Below are 18034 nucleotides of genomic sequence, written 5' to 3'. Positions count from 1 at the left end.
GTTACTTTGACAGGAGGATGTTTTCTAATGGATTGATTGACAACCAAGGTGCTCAGATCTGAAACCCTTCTCGATCCCTCACAGAAACCCACCTGGAGAGCTTGCTGTTGGACCTGGGGTTGGAGCAACACTACACAGAGAAGCTCGCCCTGAGCACCGTGCTGCAGATCGATGAGAAGACCGTCACAGATGAACCCGCTCAGACTCTCTCAGCCTTACCATGGACTTTCTTGAAGAGGTTAATGATGGTTAATGTAACAGCTAGGAGTGTGAAATGTACCTCATCAGGAGGTGAGGAAAGTTGTGATGCTTCATTTTGCAACATAGACCTAGATCTGGAGAGTCTAGTTGATAACATGGACTCTAGTAATGTTGTAAACCCCTTAGACGTTGTTACTGCTCTCTTTCTGTGCTCTAATGGTTTTCTGCAGCAAGAGATGGTCTTGAAAATGTCAATGTGTCAGTTTTCTGTGCCCCTACTTCTCCCCAATTGTGAGACAAAACAGTGCATGCTGATGCTTTGGGCAATGCGAGACATTGTCAAGAAGTTTAGACCTCATTCATTGTCAGACCCAAGAGGATTTGTTGAAGACAGGATTGTTCTCTCTGACCTCCCCATGGTCTCTTTTGTTAGATTGGGTGAGTGCTCTCTGTCCAAGTCACAGATTCTGAACAAGCTTCTGAGTAATCCCCAACAGTATCACGACACGTTTGTTCACCATGATATGGAATGTGGTGATAGTCCAAGGAGGATATCCAATGGATTAGTTGAGATAAGCTGGTACCTTCCCTGTGGGAACAAGAACATTGATATTTTTGGTGAAGCTGTTGCTGTAACCAATCTGAGAGGGGACATCAGTTCCTTTGAGGCCCAGTACTCCTTTCTTTGTTCAACCTCTGCAGCAGTTTTTGTGTTCATTGACAACTTAGACACCAAGTACAAGCTACTGACCAGCCAAAACACCAAGGCACAGCTGTTTCTGGTGGGTAACCCACAGAGCAAGAGCTTCAGCATTGATGCTTTAAAGAAAACAGCAGCAGAGTTGAACTTGAAGAAAAGCAACATCATCCTGAAAACCAAACAGATGAATGATGCAGACTTTGTGAAGAACCTGAGAAACACAGTTGGGGAGGTCATCAAGAGTTCAACGTCCAGAATGCCATTGGAGCAGATGGCTGAAGTGGCACACAATCTTGGGATCTTGGTTGACGAGGACTGCCAAGAATGTCAGAGTGCCAAGCAAAATGCTGATGCAATTACTTCAAACATACATGACACACCACAGTATAAGGAAACACAGCTTCCCTTGCAGGGACAGATCTGGAAGGAGCTGGCACGTCTGGAGAAGGAGGAATGCAGACTGCGGAAAGCTGGTGACAAGAACATTGAGACGTACAAAAGTGAACTGCAAGCAGAGAAGAGACAACTTAGGGAACAGCAAAGGAGTTATGACATGTCAGAGGCAATGACCTGCTTCATACATGCAATATCAAGCACAGGGCTAGAAAGGTCCTACTTCTTGAAATGGATGAGAATGAACCTAGACAATATGGCTCGTAAAAACCTTTCTGGCCTGAGGGAAATGTATAAAGAAAAGTCTCAGAATTGGTCTGAAAACCAAGATGAAATTGCATACCTTGATAGACAGATTTCAAACAGTTCTTTGGGAACCGAACATTTCCTACGTGAAATGGGTCAACTGTACGAATCTGCAGTCTTACTGGGAGAAACTGAAGAGTCACGGAAGCAACTGCAGCACCTGCCCAGACTATGTGCTGAGCTGCTTCTGGATGGGTTTCCTCTGGAGCTGGTGGACGGAGACGCGTCGAACATACCTCTGAGATGGGTGAGTGATGTGCTGCATCAGCTCAATGTCTTGGTGCAGCCAAAGAACAAGATCCTGGTGGTAACTGTTCTAGGTGTTCAGAGCACAGGAAAGTCCACCCTACTGAACACAATGTTTGGAGTGCAGTTCGCAGTCAGTAGCGGCAGATGCACAAGAGGGGCCTTCATGCTTCTCATCAAAGTCAAAGACGACTTCAAAAAGGAGCTGAACTGCGATTTCCTCGTGATCATCGACACAGAAGGACTGAAGTCTCCAGAGTTGGTACAGCTGGATGACAGCTATGAGCATGACAACGAGCTAGCCACTCTAGTTGTTGGGCTAAGTGATGTCACAATTATCAATATTGCCATGGAGAATTCGATTGAGATGAAAGACATCCTGCAGATCGTCGTCCACGCTTTTCTCCGAATGAAAGAGGTGGGAAAGAAACCCAAGTGCCAGTTTGTCCACCAGAACGTGGCAGATGTCTCGGCACATGACAAGAACATGAGAGACCGGAAAATGCTCTTGGAGCAATTGAATGAGATGACCCAGGCAGCAGCCAGAATGGAAAACAAGGAGGAGAGCATGAGCTTCACAGATGTGATGGAGTACAACCCAGAGACTGGTAACTGGTACATCCCTGGACTTTGGCATGGAAACCCTCCAATGGCACCTGTCAATGCCGGGTACAGCGAGTCCGTCTACGAGTTCAAAAATAACATGATCAAGGTTTTCCAGAACTGTGAAGCCTCTGCGAACAACATCATGGACTTTCTGGAGTGGACAAAAAGCCTTTGGAATGCTGTGAAGTATGAAAACTTCATCTTCAGCTTCAGAAACAGCCTGGTGGCTGATGCCTACATGAAGTTGTGCATTGAGTTCAACAAGTGGGAATGGTCTGTCAGAAAACACATGCACACATGGATGACAAGTGCTGAAGCAAGGATTTCCAACTTTGGAACAATAGCAATGAAATCTCAGACAGGAGATGAGAGGGATTTTCTCTGTCAATTGAAAAGTGCAGCCTCAACGGAACTTGTCAAATGGGAGAAGACCATTCTTGACAACCTGACCAAGTACTACGAGCAGACAGAGGGCCATGTCTATCTTGTGGAGAGATACAGAGAGGATTTTGCAAACAGCACCAAAAGTATGAAAAGTGAGATGGAAAACTCTATAATGAGTAAACTGGAAGCTGCTTTTGAGATTCGAAAAGGAATGAAAAAGCTTGACACAATCAAGAAAAACCACACAGCCGTGATGGAGGAGAAGGTGCTGAAGTTGCTTGAGGACTGCAGAAAGAGCCATTCTGAGCGGTCAGAGAAGGACCTTGATAGAGAATTTGAAAAGGTGTGGCAGGAAACCGTGCAGGAGCTCTCTTTTACAGGATTAAAGAAACGAGACATTGTGAGTGATGTTTTCAACCAACTCCGGTCTAACATGAAGCAGAAGGGAGGTTCAGTGAATGAAAAGCTGAACAAAGAGAAACTTAAAGATCATGGAGAAGAACCCTTCATAGTCACTCCACAGGGGTTTTTCAAGAGATTATTAAAGGGTTTGTACATGGATGAGCACACAAGAAAAACCCAGGCCATGGCAGACAACCTTATAGAGATATGCAAACAATTTGTGAATGAGAAGATCCAAAATAAAACAGATTACAATGACACATACATTCAAGAGATAATGCATATGATTGAAGAGAAGTTGAACGCCAACAAAAATCTTGAAACAAGCGATAAATTTGAAGTCTCCATTAAATTGTACATTTGTGGGTTTGCATCCAGGGCTTTCCAATCAATGCATGAACAGTTCATATGTGACAATAATCCTCGTTTGTGCCTTGAACAGTTCAAAGGTAAATACTTGGCAAACTTCAAAGACTTGTTCAATGGACAAGATCAGTGTCAGAAGAAATCTGTGGAGTTCACCAACCTGTGTCTTAAACCAGCAGTAAAAGCCTATGTTGCCAGTTCCTTGGGTCCGGAAATTGTTGACGAAATGCTGACAGGACAGAATGCCTTTCAATTCAGCTCTCGGACATTTTTCCAGTACTCTATCTTGAAGCAACTACTGTCAGAATTCAACTTTGCCAACTATGTGAGCTACACTTGTCACTATGAAGACTTTGTCAAGAATTGGATTTTGGGTGAATTGTTGAAACGATTTTCACAAGGGAAAAGAATGTTTGAGTTGGAAGACTGTCAACTCAAAGGGATCATCAGAGTCATCACTGAGGCAATCACAAAAGTACAGACGAATAAGAATGGCAACATAAATGAATTCATTCAGGACATATGCAGTGAACTTGGAGAGAAGCTGGTCATCCCCCAAGATGCATTGGAAGCCACCATGATCCTCAACAATTCCAACCAGGAACAGTTTTCCTACTGGCTCAAAACATCTGTAGTGGAGATGGAACAGTCTCTGAGAGAAGAATTCAGAAATGCAACAGATGTAAGTAAGAAATTGGAACAACTGAGGATTAAACCACAGAACGTTTTGTTCACAAGAGTGTTTGGCTGCGGGAAGCAGTGTCCATTCTGCAAGTCACCATGCGAGGCAGGAGGGGAGGCCCACAATGATCACTGTGCTTCAATACACAGACCACAGGGACTTGGTCGATACAGGTTTGATGGTTCAAAGGAACTCGTGACTGATATCTGCTCCTCCTCTGTGTTCAGTGAGAGTTCTTTCAGATGCTACGAGACAAATGGAAAATACCACCCTTTCAAAAAGTACAGAGACATTTTCCCCAATTGGCATATTCCAGCAGATCCCAGCATACAAGCCTCAGACTACTGGAAATATGTGATGGCAAAATTCAACAAGGAATTTTCCAAAGAGTATGATGCATGCCCAGGAGATATCCCCTTTTCCTGGAAATGGATCACAAAGAAACAGGCAGAAAAGAGCCTTAGAGAGTCCTTTAGCATTACTAATGCTTTGAGTCCCACGGTATCGCCAGCACATTCTAGTGCTTCTAACCCCTTTTAAACATTGTGTGTTTTAGCTACAGACCGGTGTTTCTTTTGCATTAGATTCGTCTATATCTTCTGCATCTGCCAAAACCAACCATTCGCCTGCGCAAATTAACAGGTGCTGAACTAGAGCAGTGTTTATGAGACGAGGGCAGATCCCGAAAACGGTTGTTCTCACAAAAAAAAACATCTGTAATGTCTGAACGGTATTATGACCCCACTATGAAAAGCTGAGACTCTCACGAACACACACAAGTAATGTTTTGCTCTATGACATGCACAAGCCAGACGAGCCATTAGAAGGTAAGGGTTCTTCTACATACATCCCACGACATAGTGGCTCAGCGGTCTAAGGCACTGCATCTCAGTGCAAAAGGTGTCCCTGGTTTGAATCCAGGTTGTATCACATCTGTCTGTGATTGGGAGGCCCATATGGCGGTGCACAATTGGCCCAGGTTTGGCATGGGTAGGCCGTCATGGTAAAGATTAATTTGTTCGTAACTGACTTGCCTAGTTAAATAAAACATTTGGTCTATAATACTGTAATAAGCTCACAAAATTGTTTGCACAAACTCCACATAGTTGTCACTGGAAATAATATGGTATAACACTTGAATATGAGGGCAGAGTAAACAGATAAATTAAATTGGTGAATTTCAGGTATTTTGTCCAGGTATTCCCTGTGTCTACATTTTTTTTTAAATTGAGAGCCCATTCATCCTCTCGAAGAGGAATAGCATCTTGTAGAGTAATGATGTGTCGGGCCATAGTAAAAAATAAAAAAAACGCCTTTGCCGGTAAGAAAAAGGGTCAGATTTAACACTAAACAAAGAAGAAACATTTATGATAAAGATGCTTAAATCTGATTATGTTTTAGGTTTTAGTTTACAGAATCAAGACAAGGCATCTGCTTCATCACTTTGCAGAATAGTCTAATCGAAGAGCCACAAAATGGTGGCTGGAATGATAATCTGTTATACACTGTGCCTCAGCTTCTTTGCTTGAAAGCAATTCACAAAAGATACATCAGTCCTTGAACTTGGTGTGACTATCAGTCTACTTTGGCAGGCACTGATAACAATCAACAAGGAATCTGTTGTCTGATGCGAACTGCAGAATATTGCCTCTTGAAGTCAACACTTTTTTTGTGAATCTTCTACATTTAAATAAATGGTAGTATTTACAGAGAATAATTTTCTAATTGTGTTTTGTATTTGTGCTAGTATTCATTTACAGTTTGGGTTTTTTATGTGGTTTTATCTTTCATTTTTCTGTAACATTGGGTTTGGTAAAATCAAGCATGGTCTGACATTTAACTTACACTTCTGTGATTCAGGAAAGTGTTGAGAAACCATTGAATTGGACAATTGTGAGAATATAATACTTTCCTAAACTTTTCGCTTTTCTAAGAGACTTTGAGATGCTAATGTCCCTGTGAAATATCAGTGCTTAGCTATTTGTAGTAGCTGAATAGTAAGATTAAATTGTGTACTTACAATACTATACCCTGAAGTACACACACAATCATCCTGATGCCTCCTACTGTCAGGGTTGGGTTAAATTCAATTTAAATTCCGGTCAATTCCTAAAGTGAACCAAACGCCAATTCAAATTAAAATTGTTCAAAATTGAAGTGATCTGGAATTGTAATTTTAGTGTACTGTACATCCTGATCTGACGGGAGCTGAAATGCAATTGACCCCAACCCATCTTAATGTATTAGTATTTCCCACCAAATATATTCCATAATAAAGAAATCACTTTCTTGTATAACATATCAATGGAAAAGAATCTTAACAGTGACTCCTTGAACTGGTCCAGTTTGTCAATGAAGAGGTGCAGTCCACAAAGTAGGCTACACCAACTGTAGTAAATATTCATTTCTAAAATGTATTCAATGATTATATATTTAGAGAAAATTGCTTGCATTGAATACAACATAAAAGCAGCACATTAGTTTTCAAGTTAGGGTCAATGAATTGATGTCCTGGACTACCAACTGAATATTTCAAATCAAGTAGCTTTTTATTGCAGTGGTAGCACAAACAACATGGCACAGTCATGAGAGAATGAAAACATAAATGTCCATTTTAATGCATGATATTTCATTTTGTAATTGTACATGGCCCCTGTTCAATAAACATATAAACATGTGTATAAACCATTACCGTCAGAAATACATAGGATATACAGCACTTTGGATGTTTTTGTTGTTTTGTTTTTTTACCAAAGTAAAATGATTTATGGTTCAGAACAATAGGTTAGAAATGGTATGCCTTAAAGTTAGATAGGCCAGGATAAGGTTTATAGTGCATAGCATAGCGGTTTTGATCACAGCTCACTGAGCGCAAGGAGACAAGGGTAACCATTATCCCTCACATGCGATGTGAGATTCATGTGTTTTTTCCATGACCATTAGCCTTCTGCTTAACCACGAAAGCCAGGGGGTCTCCTAGGGGCCGGCCCGTCCGGACGTGAGCCAGCAGATCCTGGGTCATGTTGAGGGAGTTGCGGGAGGTGTAGAGGTCAGAGAGGTCAGAGTTCATCCCAGAGGGGACATACTCCCCACAGGTGGAGCCCCCAAGTCCTGTGGCACAGTCAACCTTGTAGGAAAAGTACAGGGTTCCATGATTCATGGGACACATTTTCCTGTGAGAACCCAGCCGGACGCTGCACTCCCCCAGAAGGTCGTTCCAAGGCTTGTACCAGGTTTTGTCTTCATCGTACACAGCAAACTTCAGCTCGCTGGCCAGGGAGAGCTTGACGAAACCGAAGTCTAATAATTTGTTCCAGGTGGGGTTGTTGTTGTTGTAGATCACCCTGGTCTGCATGGCTGCTCCATCCATTGACACCTTGACGGATCAAACCAAATCAAACTTTATTTAAAGGTACTGTTATGTGATTAGGAAGAAGAAAAAAAATGGGGGCCCCTGCCACTCGTTTTAGTATATAAACTACATGGCCAAACGTATGTGGACACCGGCTCGTTGAACATCTAATTCCAAAATCATGGACATTAATATAGAGTAGCCCCCCTCTTTCCTGCTATAACAGCCTCCACTCTTATGGGAAGGCTTTCCACTTGATGTTAGAGCATTGCTGTTTGGACTTGCTTCCATTCAGCCACAAGCATTAGTGAGGTCGGGCACTGATGTTAGGTGATCAGGCCTGGCTCGCAGATGGCATTCCTATTCATCCCAAAGGTATTCGGTGGGGTTGAGGTCAGGGCTCTATGCAGGCCAGTCACATATGGGCTCTATGCAGGCCACACCAATCTCGACAAACCATTTCTCTATGGACCTCGCTCTACTGCCAATGTGTGTCTATGGAGATTGCAATGGCTGGCTGTGTGCTCTATTTTATACACCTGTCAGCAACGGGTGTGGAGGAAATAGCCAAATACAATAATTTGACGGGGTGTCCACATACTTTTGAAGGGATGTCCACATAGTGTAGAGGGATGTGGCTACGGAAATGTAAATCACATAAAATCCTAGACTTTTGCATTCAAGTCCATTTAAAAACAAATGTCTTAGTAAGATAAAATAAAAGAGATAATACCTTGACGAGGCCGTCGGTCTCAGAGGTGATGTCCCCCCAGAGGCCCTTGGCGTTCATCACGGTGACGGTAAGGCGGGCCTGGCCCTTCTCCTGCGGGCAGCACTGGCTGGTCATCTCCTTGCTGGCCTGGCACACACACTGGCAGGAGTCGTGGGCACTGGGGCTGGAGCCTCCCTTGCACTTCCCAGAGCAGTGCTTGACCAGAGCATGTTCCAGGATATAGTCCTCCACAGCCTTCTTCAGCCCAGCCCTCTTACTTGCTTGCTTCACCAATAGGTGGAGGGGGTGAAGGGAGTAGTTGATGATGTCAGGGATGGTCTTCAGGCTGCTCGCCCAATCAGCGAAGGCCTTGGAGTTTCCACCCGTTTGGGAGAAGAGCAAGTCTGGCGTCCCGTCCGTCTGTCCCCCCACCACCTCGGTAAACCTGTTTGTTCATCATTAGTCATGATTTGTCTTAAACGAGGACCACAATGGAAATATGTGTTTCATAAGTCTTGTATAATGCCCATTAACCCCCAAAAATCTATCAAATTAAAATCAATCAAACCTCTCTTGGAAGGTGCTGCTGAAGCTGTCCTTGATGTCACGTTTCTTAAGATCCGCCTTGCAGAACTTGGTCTCTGTCTTTACTTCGGCTGTTCCGGTAACGGTGGCGACGGAGGCCTCAGCCTCAAGACAGTCCTTGACCTGGATTATTATTGTTTTTAACGTAATGTACATTTTCTTTAAATAAATAAATAGATAAATACATTTAGTCATATATTTTGATTGAAAAGGACCTCGTTCTCGTTGTAGCCACTCAGGGCCGCCTGACACACTCGCAGGGAGGTCACGCTCTTCACCCGCCCCCCCAGGAGAACCTTCTTGATGAAGTGGGTGCCAAAGTTGGCAAGAAAATATCTGTATTCAACCTTGGTCTGGGCTGTGTAGAGGGGGGGCAGGAGGCCCAGGGAGCGAGAGAACTCAGGGTGCAGGGGAGGGTCATCTAGCAGGCGGTATCTGAGAAAGAAACACACAAGATGGAGAGTTTATAGCCTGTAGAGAGCAGTGTTGGTTCTATAAAGTTAAACTTCTAGAATACAAGTGATGTTATATTTATATGGTATATCACCTGTAATAAGAGCAGTGTATATCCTGTTTGATGAAGCTGTACTTGTCCTTCTTCGACTGGCTCATCACCGTTTTGGCAGCTCTGGAGTGGGTGCCCCCCACCATGAACGACCCCTTAGCCTTGGGGGTCATAATGTCCAGACCAATCTTCCAACTGACATCTACCTACACATGGTGGTGGATAAGGTGAGTTTACCGACATAAAGCACTTTGAGTATAGGGAAAAGAGCTATATTTAAATATATATTGAATCAATTATTCTTATTTATATTATTATTATACTTCTGACTATTATTATAAATCTCTCTCTCTCTATAAATATATATTTTATATACTGTACAAAAATGTGAATGTACCATGTAAAACTTCCAAATATTTTACTGAGTAACAGTTCACGTGAGGATATCTGTCAATTTAAATCAATTCATTAGGCCCTAATCTATTGATTTCACATGACTGATAATACAGATATGCATCTCTTGGTCACAGAAACCTTTTTAAAAAATGGGCTTCACAATGGGATTCATTGTGATTTTTTCCGGACATATGTGGCAATAATTTGTTTCAGAAGGAGCCAGCAAAACTAGTGCACTGTGTGTGCTCCGGGTCATTAGACACCATTAAACATGCACCTCTCTGGGGTGTGGACACGACTGGCTTTTCCTGTAACTGTGTTATGGCCAACTAGGCCAACTATGTACTGTTGCTATAGTTAAGCCTCTTGGGTTTTTTTTCCAGAACAGGGGTGTCCCCTTCAGAGGAGTTAGCAGGATGACATGCATGGTTATTCCTGTAAAGTGCCAAGGTCTGTAACTATGGTCCTACATGCATGAACCTGGCTTAAGGCGAGTGCAGACTGTGTCTATTTCTGTGGCTCTACTGGTTCCATGCCCTAATACGAAACCAATAAGATAACGGTGGCTAAATGCCTGAGGGGATGAGCCATTGAAAGGAGTTACTGTGAGTGTGGCGAAAGGAGGACAAATATATCAAACGTGTGTGCCAAGACTGGAAGGCTGTTGTATTCATGAACCAGCTCGGCTTTTGTTAAGTGCTAATGAAAGTCTGTTTGAACTCACATGCTCCAGTATTTGTGAAATATGACTGACCGAATTTTTCCACGACAGCTTCAGGATCTCGGCACGGTATTTCGGGTGTTTATTCAAATTCCCATCGATAATATGCAATTGTGTTCGTTGTCTGTAGCTTATGCCTGCCCATACCATAACCCCAGAACCACCATGGGGCACTCTGTTCACAAAGTTGACATTAGCAAACCGCTCGGCCACATACTGTATTTGTTCTGTGTTTGGAAGGCTGGTTGGAAGTACTGACAAATTCTCTAAAATGACAGAAGCCGTTTGTGGTAGAGAAATTAACATTAAATTCTCTGGCAACAGCTCTGGTGGACATTCCTGCAGTCAGCATACCAATTGCACGCTCTCTCAAACCTTGAGACATCCGCGGCACTGTGTTGTGTGACAAAACTGCACATTTTAGAGTGGCCTTTTACTGTCCGCAGCACAATCAGCTCATTGATATGACACGCCTGTCAAATGGATGGATTATCTTGGCAAATGAGAAATGCTCACTAACAGGGATGTGAACAAAGTTGTTTGCAAAATGTTCGAGAAATACGCTTTTTATGCGTATGGAACATGTCTGGTAACTTTTCTTTCAGCTGATGAAACCAACACCTGACATGTTGAGTTTAGTAGTATTACCTCTGTCTGGCTGCTGCTCACAAACGCCTCGCTGGAGTCGTAGACCATACTGGCTAACATCATGTTGCACTTCTGCGAGGGACGCCAGTCCACCACAGCCGCAGGCAGCCTCTGAGTCTGGCCTCCCATGAAAGGGTTAACACAGAGGGTACAGGTACCGTTATCGCTCTTCCTCCAGGTGTCCACGTCGATGACATAGGCCTGCTTGCGTTCCATGGTGACTACGTCGAAACCCTCGCCCGCCAGGTTGGTACCGGGAGCTGACAGCGCAGCCTTGCACTCTGCTGGCCGGCCCGTGGTGCACGAGGACAGGACAGGGGAAAGCCACGCTCCCCACAGCCACAGCAGGGCAACCAGAGAAGTCTGTGTGCCTGGAGAGGAGGAGAAAGTAGATTTGACATACATTTAAAGATCAAGGTCAATTCAAATGGTAAACTTAACTGGATATTACATTCCAATATCAACGTTTGTCCGATGTTTTCAGAACTCAAAACGTGCCTAATGTTAAGATAGTGTGGCGTAATTTGATTTGTCTAGTGGAAAAATCACTGTTAATTCCTGGGTACATATGCGACAGGGGTTCGATCCCTGAGTCAACTGCACAGCTCTCATCTTTCTCCTTGCTCACTTCACCTCTGTAACTATCTCCATTAAACTATAGAATGTGTAGGGTGAGCAGACTCCTGTTCCCCTACAAAAAGAAAAGGGATGGGGAAAAAAAACAGTGTTGCTCTCTTTTGGAGACACACATAGAGAGTAAAAGCATAGACATATATAACCTCTCACCTGACATAATATCAATCACAATCTCTTGGTGCTGATGATGATGGGTTTGATGAAGATGATCAAGGAACAATGGAGCATTCTGTGTCTGTCGGACGTCTGACTGACGAGCTGACTACAGGGAAACAAACGGCAAGATGTCTGTGGGTTCCATCCTGGAGGCGGCGTTTCCGTTGTGGTCAAGGCTTTGTTTATGTAGATGGGGCCTGCAGTTTCCTTTGGTTATGAACCACCACCTGCTGTTGCTATGTGTGTTTAGGTGTGAGGGTTGGTGTTCACTTATAAGAAAGCCTTTGCAGACAGATACAGATAGTTCATATCTGTGCATTAGTGAATGTTTCATGGCACCAGAAAAACAAGATTAGACCCAGCAGTTTCCTAACTCTAATTCCACACACCTGTCTGCTACTGCTTTTCCATAAATAATCAACCAGGCACCCAATAAAACGGGTCCCTGGCACTGCCACTTGACATACAGAGCCATTTGACTGCTTAGGCAGTCATTCTCTCTCTGAGATCTGTGGATAGGGCTGGGCGATATGGTCAAAATATCGTATCGCAATATTTTGAACTCTGTGTTCAAATCAAACTGAAGAAGAGATCATCAAATCACATTTGACTTGTCACATGTGCCGAATACAGCAGGTGTAGTAGACCTTAGCGTGAAATGCTTACAAGCCCTTAACCAACAATGCCGTTTTAAGAAAGATAAGAGTTAAGAAAATATTGACTTAATAAACTAAAGTTTAAAAAACAAAATACATAAATAAAATAACAATATACAGGGGGACCGGTAGCGTCAATGTGCGGGGGTACAGGTTAGTCGTGGTGATTGAGGTAATATGTACATGTAGGTAGGGGTTAAGTGACTATGCATAGATAATAAACAGCCAGTAGCAACAGTGTAAAAAAAGGAAGGGGGGTCAATGCAAATAGCCCATGTAGCCATTTGATGAACTGTGCAGCAGTCTAATGGCTTTGGGGTTAGAAGCTGATAAAGAGCCTTATTCAAAGAATAGACCATCTGCTACAGTGGTGAGAAGAGGGCTTTATTGTGGCGGTGAGCACAGTTGAAACCCTTCCTCTGGTACTCTGGCATGGTGGCTAGAAGTCTTGATAAGCACAGCACCAACTGACACTTCCCTCACAATGAACAGGTCTCACTGTGAACAAAGTGCAGGTAAATGGTACACATTGTTACATAGTACTATTGATATTCCTGTTTGCAATTTGTATAATAACTCATTTTTATACGCATTCATCTGTTGCATGCTACTCCTCACTCTCTCACTCACTCCTCTCCAGCTGTCCAATGGCGCCTGTACCGTGTAGCATCTATGTTCTGTCTGTGTAATCACACACTGCTCTATCCCTCTCTATCTACTCCAGCTGTCCAGTGGCTCTAGGACAGGTAACATGCAGCCATTCCCCCGGTCTACATCCAGACTCCTAGCCATGGAGCAGAGCCAGGCATGGCCAGCTGGACCCCGACCAGCACCAGGCCCGGGGACAAGGCCTCCACCTACAGCCTGGCCAATGTGGTGCCCCAGGCCAAGGAGTTCCTCCAACACAACTGGCTCCCCACCACGCCGCATCAACTACTGCCATGGGAGCGGTCTATGTTATCACCGGCCTCACCACCGCCAGTAACACCATTCGGAGAGGTATTGTTAACCGGGTGGGGGTACAATTTTCATTCACCAATTATTTGTTGCTATGCCCAATACACACGTACAGAAACATAAACTGTTATGGCCTTGACAAGGAAATGGATCAACTGAATCACTCATGTCATTGAGGTACAGTGGGGCAAAAAAGTATTTAGTCAGCCACCAATTGTGCAAGTTCTCCCACTTAAAAAGATAAGAGAGGCCTGTAATTTTCATCATAGGTACACTTCAACTATGACAGACAAAATGAGGGGAAAAAATCCCAAAAATCACATTGTAGGATTTTTTATGAATTTATTTGTAAATTATGGTGGAAAATAAGTATTTGGTCAATAACAAAAGTTTATCTCAATACTTTGTTATATACCCTTTGTTGGCAATGACAGAGGTCAAACGTTTTCTGTAAGTCTTCACAAGGTTTTCACACACTGTTGCTGGTATTTTGGAACATTCCTCCATGCAGATCTCCTCTTGAAATGCTTCTTACGAAGCCACTCCTTCGTTGCCCGGGCGGTGTGTTTGGGATCATTGTCATGCTGAAAGCCCCAGCCACGTTTCATCTTCAATGCCCTTGCTGATGGAAGGAGGTTTTCACTCAAAATCTCAAGATACATGGCCCAATTCATTCTTTCCTTTACACGGATCAGTCTTCCTAGTCCCTTTGCAGAAAAACAGCCCCAAAGCATGATGTTTCCACCCCCATGCTTCACAGTAGGCATGGTGTTCTTTGGATGCAACTCACCATTCTTTGTCCTCCAAACACGACGAGTTGAGTTTTTACCAAAAAGTTATATTTTGGTTTCATCTGACCATATGACGGGAGGCTAAAAGTCTGTGTAACCAATAGAGAGTCAGTCCCGAGCATGGGAACAAACACTGTCCCTAAACAAACACCCAAAAAAAGTTCAGAATCAACAAAGCATGCAGGGGGGGGGGGGGGGTGATGGGGGGGTACCTGTACCAGACAGGGGGAGACAGGCCAGGGCAGACGGTGAACAGATCGCCAGGTGGAATCCAAGCAGCAGTGCAGCAGGCAACAGGAGTAGGTGTCACACCCACTTGGGAGAAGCTTTTACCTCTGGAGGCAGATCCTGTCTCATTGTGTCTGTCATGGTTGAAGTGTGCCTATGATGAAAATTACAGGCCTCTCTCATCTTTTTAAGTGGGAGAACTTGCACAATTGGTGGCTGACTAAATACCATTTTTCCCCACTGTACCTGACACTTGTTTCCCCTTCAAAGGGTGTGCTGGAAGGGCTCTCTTTGATTTCCCATCAAGTCATGCCTGAGTACACATGACACCAACACATCCAGCATAACCATATACAAGATCATCTATGAGTCTAGCCACCACAGCCTTCCAGGAAGAGACTGAAACCTATCACATATGATATGACGTATGAAACACCAACACCTCTATAAAAAAAAACTTTTGACACGTTAAGTGACAGGAACTGGCCCCTCAGAGCGAGCTGAGGTAAGTTTGGTTTTCCATCCACTATGGTCCAGGAACCGCTCGTTCTAAAGTGACCAAACAGTCGCCTGTCAATCAGTCTGTTTTCAGTCTTTAGAGGTTTCAGTCCAGCTAAATTAATTCACTTCCTCCAACTACCAATGGAAAAACCCATCAGGATTTGGTAATAGCCTCCCCTGGTCCCAGATCGTGTGCTGTATTGCCAACTTCTATAGTTGATGTCATGACAAAGTCCATAGCCATTGGCTCTACAGCACAAATACATCTGGGACCAGGCTAGCAATGACCTCTTTATTCCTCCTTATAGCCAATGATGGGCGAGTCAGCTGGGCTAAAAGGTGCATGGCTTTGCATACTTTGCCCAGATTAGGGAGAGCTAACGCTGAGACACAGGTGTACCTCTCCTTCAGAGCTGCCGACACAAAGAGCTCAGGGACACACATAGGTACTAAGAGGGACGGAAAGACAGACAGACAGATAGTAACAGAGAGAGACACATGCACAGGAATGCAAAGGACATATCACCTCATTGAAGCTCCTCAGACTCACACACAGACTTCTCCTTTCCTTCCATTGGGAGAGCTTAACTCCACTTCTACATCGTGACCTTGTAACTGAAGTCATCATGGCCCTACTCTGGACACAGGCCTTACTACTGGTCACCATGGCAATGGCGGATGGTGTTCAGGGGACGGTGGAGAAGGAGTTGCTGTACATGGAGACGCCCTACGGGCCTAGAGGACCACTCGCTCCAGAAGATCTGCCAACACCACGTCACACTGTACGACACGGCCGACCACGTCCCCATTTACTCAGCCTATAGCTTCAGGAGCTCTGACTGGGAGAAGAGGGGGATGTGCCCTGGATGTACAAGCCACAGGTTACGTGGGGACATTTCAAGTCAATGGTTACATCCCAAATGGCACCCGGTTCCCTATTTAGTAGACTACTTTTGACCAAGGCCCATCAGTCCAATGTATTATTCCATACTGATTGGCTTTCACTGATAGACTGTTTATTTATATGTATTTCTTACTTAATGTATGTTTTTTTTCTATAGCATTTGAATTTGAAAGTATGTGGTGCTAAACTCGATAAAATTACATGTAATTTCGTGGGCAAAAGCACCTAATTTCACGGGCTTATAGTTGACTGATCATAAACTGCCATAAAGTCTCCTTTTCACAGCAAGCATGCATTTGAAGAAGTAGCATATTCACTCATCTCCAGATCAACATCCATAACAATCACACTTTATATCCACCCTTCATTATCTCATATTGCCTGTCTGTTTGTTTCACACCCAGCTGTCTACTGTCTCTGACACTGGCGAGTTGCAGGCATTCCCGTCTGGCTACATGCACTGGCCGTGCTGGAAAACTAAACCAATGCAAAACTTTACAAACATGGCCACCTCAACCCTGACGGCCACCAGACTGACCCAGACCACAAGACCTCCACCTAAACACTGACCAATGTGGTGCCTCAGGTCTGCCATTTTGTTTTCAAATGATTTAGTTAACATTTTACTTGAAGACAATGTCACATTTGTATTGAACAAAATAGAATTCCTCAACAGGGGGATAATGTACTGAGATACGTTACTAATTTAAAAAATTAAAAAATTAAAAAAAATACAACATCCAGTCAACTTTTTATACCAAGTAAGTCAAATAGCAACACCAGTGGTAAAATGACTTCCTAAACCCCAACAACCAATAAACATGCACAGGTATGATGTGGCACTGTCTTTCAGGTCTGAGAATTCAGCGCCGGCACCTGAGAGGAGCAGGAGCACGTCATCCACAAGCGCCTCAACAACTACTGCCGCTGCGCCACCTACATTATCACCAGAATCGGTGAACATGATCCGGTGCCATAACATCAACATTACAGCCATCTAGGCCAGATTGTTCTTCGAGACGTTTACCTTCTAGTCATTTAGCAGACGCTGTTATCCAGAGGAATTCGGATTAAGTGCTTTGCTCAATTGCGAATCGACAGATTTTTCATCTAGTCGGCTTGTGGATTCAAACCAGCAACCCTTCGGTTACTGGCCCGATGCTCTTAACCGCCAGGCTATCTGCCATCCATGAACTATTGCTTGCTCCCTCCAGTTGTTCACTCAACAGCTCAGGGAACCTGGGCACCTGGAACAGGCAAGTGCTAACGTCAACACTTGCTACAGTGGTCCCTAACAGTAAGCCAGGCCTGGAGTGCCACCAGGCAGAGCCCGGCCGTTGTGTCTGAATGGTTGGGTGGGTCTGCCTTCGGGTCTGAAGCGCAGTGAGGAGGACGTGGAGGGCCATTATATCCTTTACCGGACGTTTAAATGTTAACAGATGATAGATGATCAACCTGGAACTGAGTCAGTTGTGTTTGGTGTGATGTTATTTGAAAGCCAAGAAAAAAAATTAAAATGTAAAAGTACATTACAATGATATATTTGACTTTATGGGGACTGAATGCTGAGTTAAGGCTGCCAGGCTTGCTAGGACAGACCAGATACAACTTCAATTAGCACTGAAGTGTGAAGTGAAAGGTGTCAAGATCTTTGGGCCCCAACAAGTGGCAGGAGTCTTTGAAGTCCCCTTTGAAGCCCCCTTCTGTCACTCCCTGGCCAAAGAGAGGCTTTTATTCTCTATTTTGGGTAGGCCACGGTGTGACTAGGTTAGGCATTCTAGTTTATTTCTTTCTATGTTTTCTGTTTCTATGTTTTGGGTTTTGGGTTTGGTTCTCAATCAGGGACAGCTGTCTGTTGTCTCTGATTGGGAATCATACTTAGGCAGCCTTTTTTCCTTTGTATTTTGTGGGTAGTTATCTTTGTTAGTGGCACTATAGCCCTCGTAAGCGTCACAGTCGTTTCTTTGTTTTTATATAAATAAATAAATGTATGCTCACTA

At 43.9% G+C, this 18034-nt stretch overlaps 2 protein-coding genes and 1 long non-coding RNA gene across 3 annotated transcripts in view; 2 read left to right on the top strand and 1 right to left on the bottom strand.

The window, feature by feature from the left end:
• Nucleotides 1-6934, top strand: part of LOC124007900 (interferon-induced very large GTPase 1-like) — a 26626-nt gene extending 19692 nt beyond the window's left edge. Inside the window, exon 6 of the mRNA XM_046318760.1 lies at nt 85-6934. Coding sequence (XP_046174716.1) covers nt 85-4826 — 4742 coding nt within the window. The 3' untranslated portion in view covers nt 4827-6934. The remainder of the gene's footprint in view (nt 1-84) is intronic.
• LOC124007904 (perforin-1-like) lies at nt 6811-12125 on the bottom strand. The gene is made up of 7 exons (XM_046318767.1): nt 11992-12125; nt 11206-11576; nt 9483-9646; nt 9151-9370; nt 8919-9058; nt 8372-8795; nt 6811-7662 (listed from the first exon to the last, which is right to left on the bottom strand). Exons 1-7 carry the CDS (start codon nt 11996-11998, stop codon nt 7204-7206), a joined length of 1785 nt encoding a protein of 594 aa, XP_046174723.1. The 5' UTR covers nt 11999-12125; the 3' UTR covers nt 6811-7203.
• On the top strand, nt 10388-18034 carry LOC124007907. Its single transcript, XR_006834034.1, has 3 exons — nt 10388-11635; nt 13378-13652; nt 16439-18034. It is a non-coding gene; the product is annotated as an uncharacterized LOC124007907 (long non-coding RNA).

The sequence above is a fragment of the Oncorhynchus gorbuscha genome, linkage group LG21, assembly GCF_021184085.1.
Source record: "Oncorhynchus gorbuscha isolate QuinsamMale2020 ecotype Even-year linkage group LG21, OgorEven_v1.0, whole genome shotgun sequence".
In the NCBI taxonomy this organism is placed as follows: Eukaryota; Metazoa; Chordata; class Actinopteri; order Salmoniformes; family Salmonidae; genus Oncorhynchus; species Oncorhynchus gorbuscha.
The sequence above is the reverse complement of the archived record's forward strand: the minus strand, read 5'-3'. Positions and strand labels throughout refer to the sequence as shown.

Coding starts and splice junctions, on each gene's coding strand:
- LOC124007904 (XM_046318767.1), bottom strand. Junction 9,647..11,205: donor TGAGCAGCAGCCAGACAGAG/GTAATACTACTA, acceptor CACCATGTGTAG/GTAGATGTCAGTTGGAAGAT. Junction 8,796..8,918: donor AGCAGCACCTTCCAAGAGAG/GTTTGATTGATT, acceptor ATGAACAAACAG/GTTTACCGAGGTGGTGGGGG.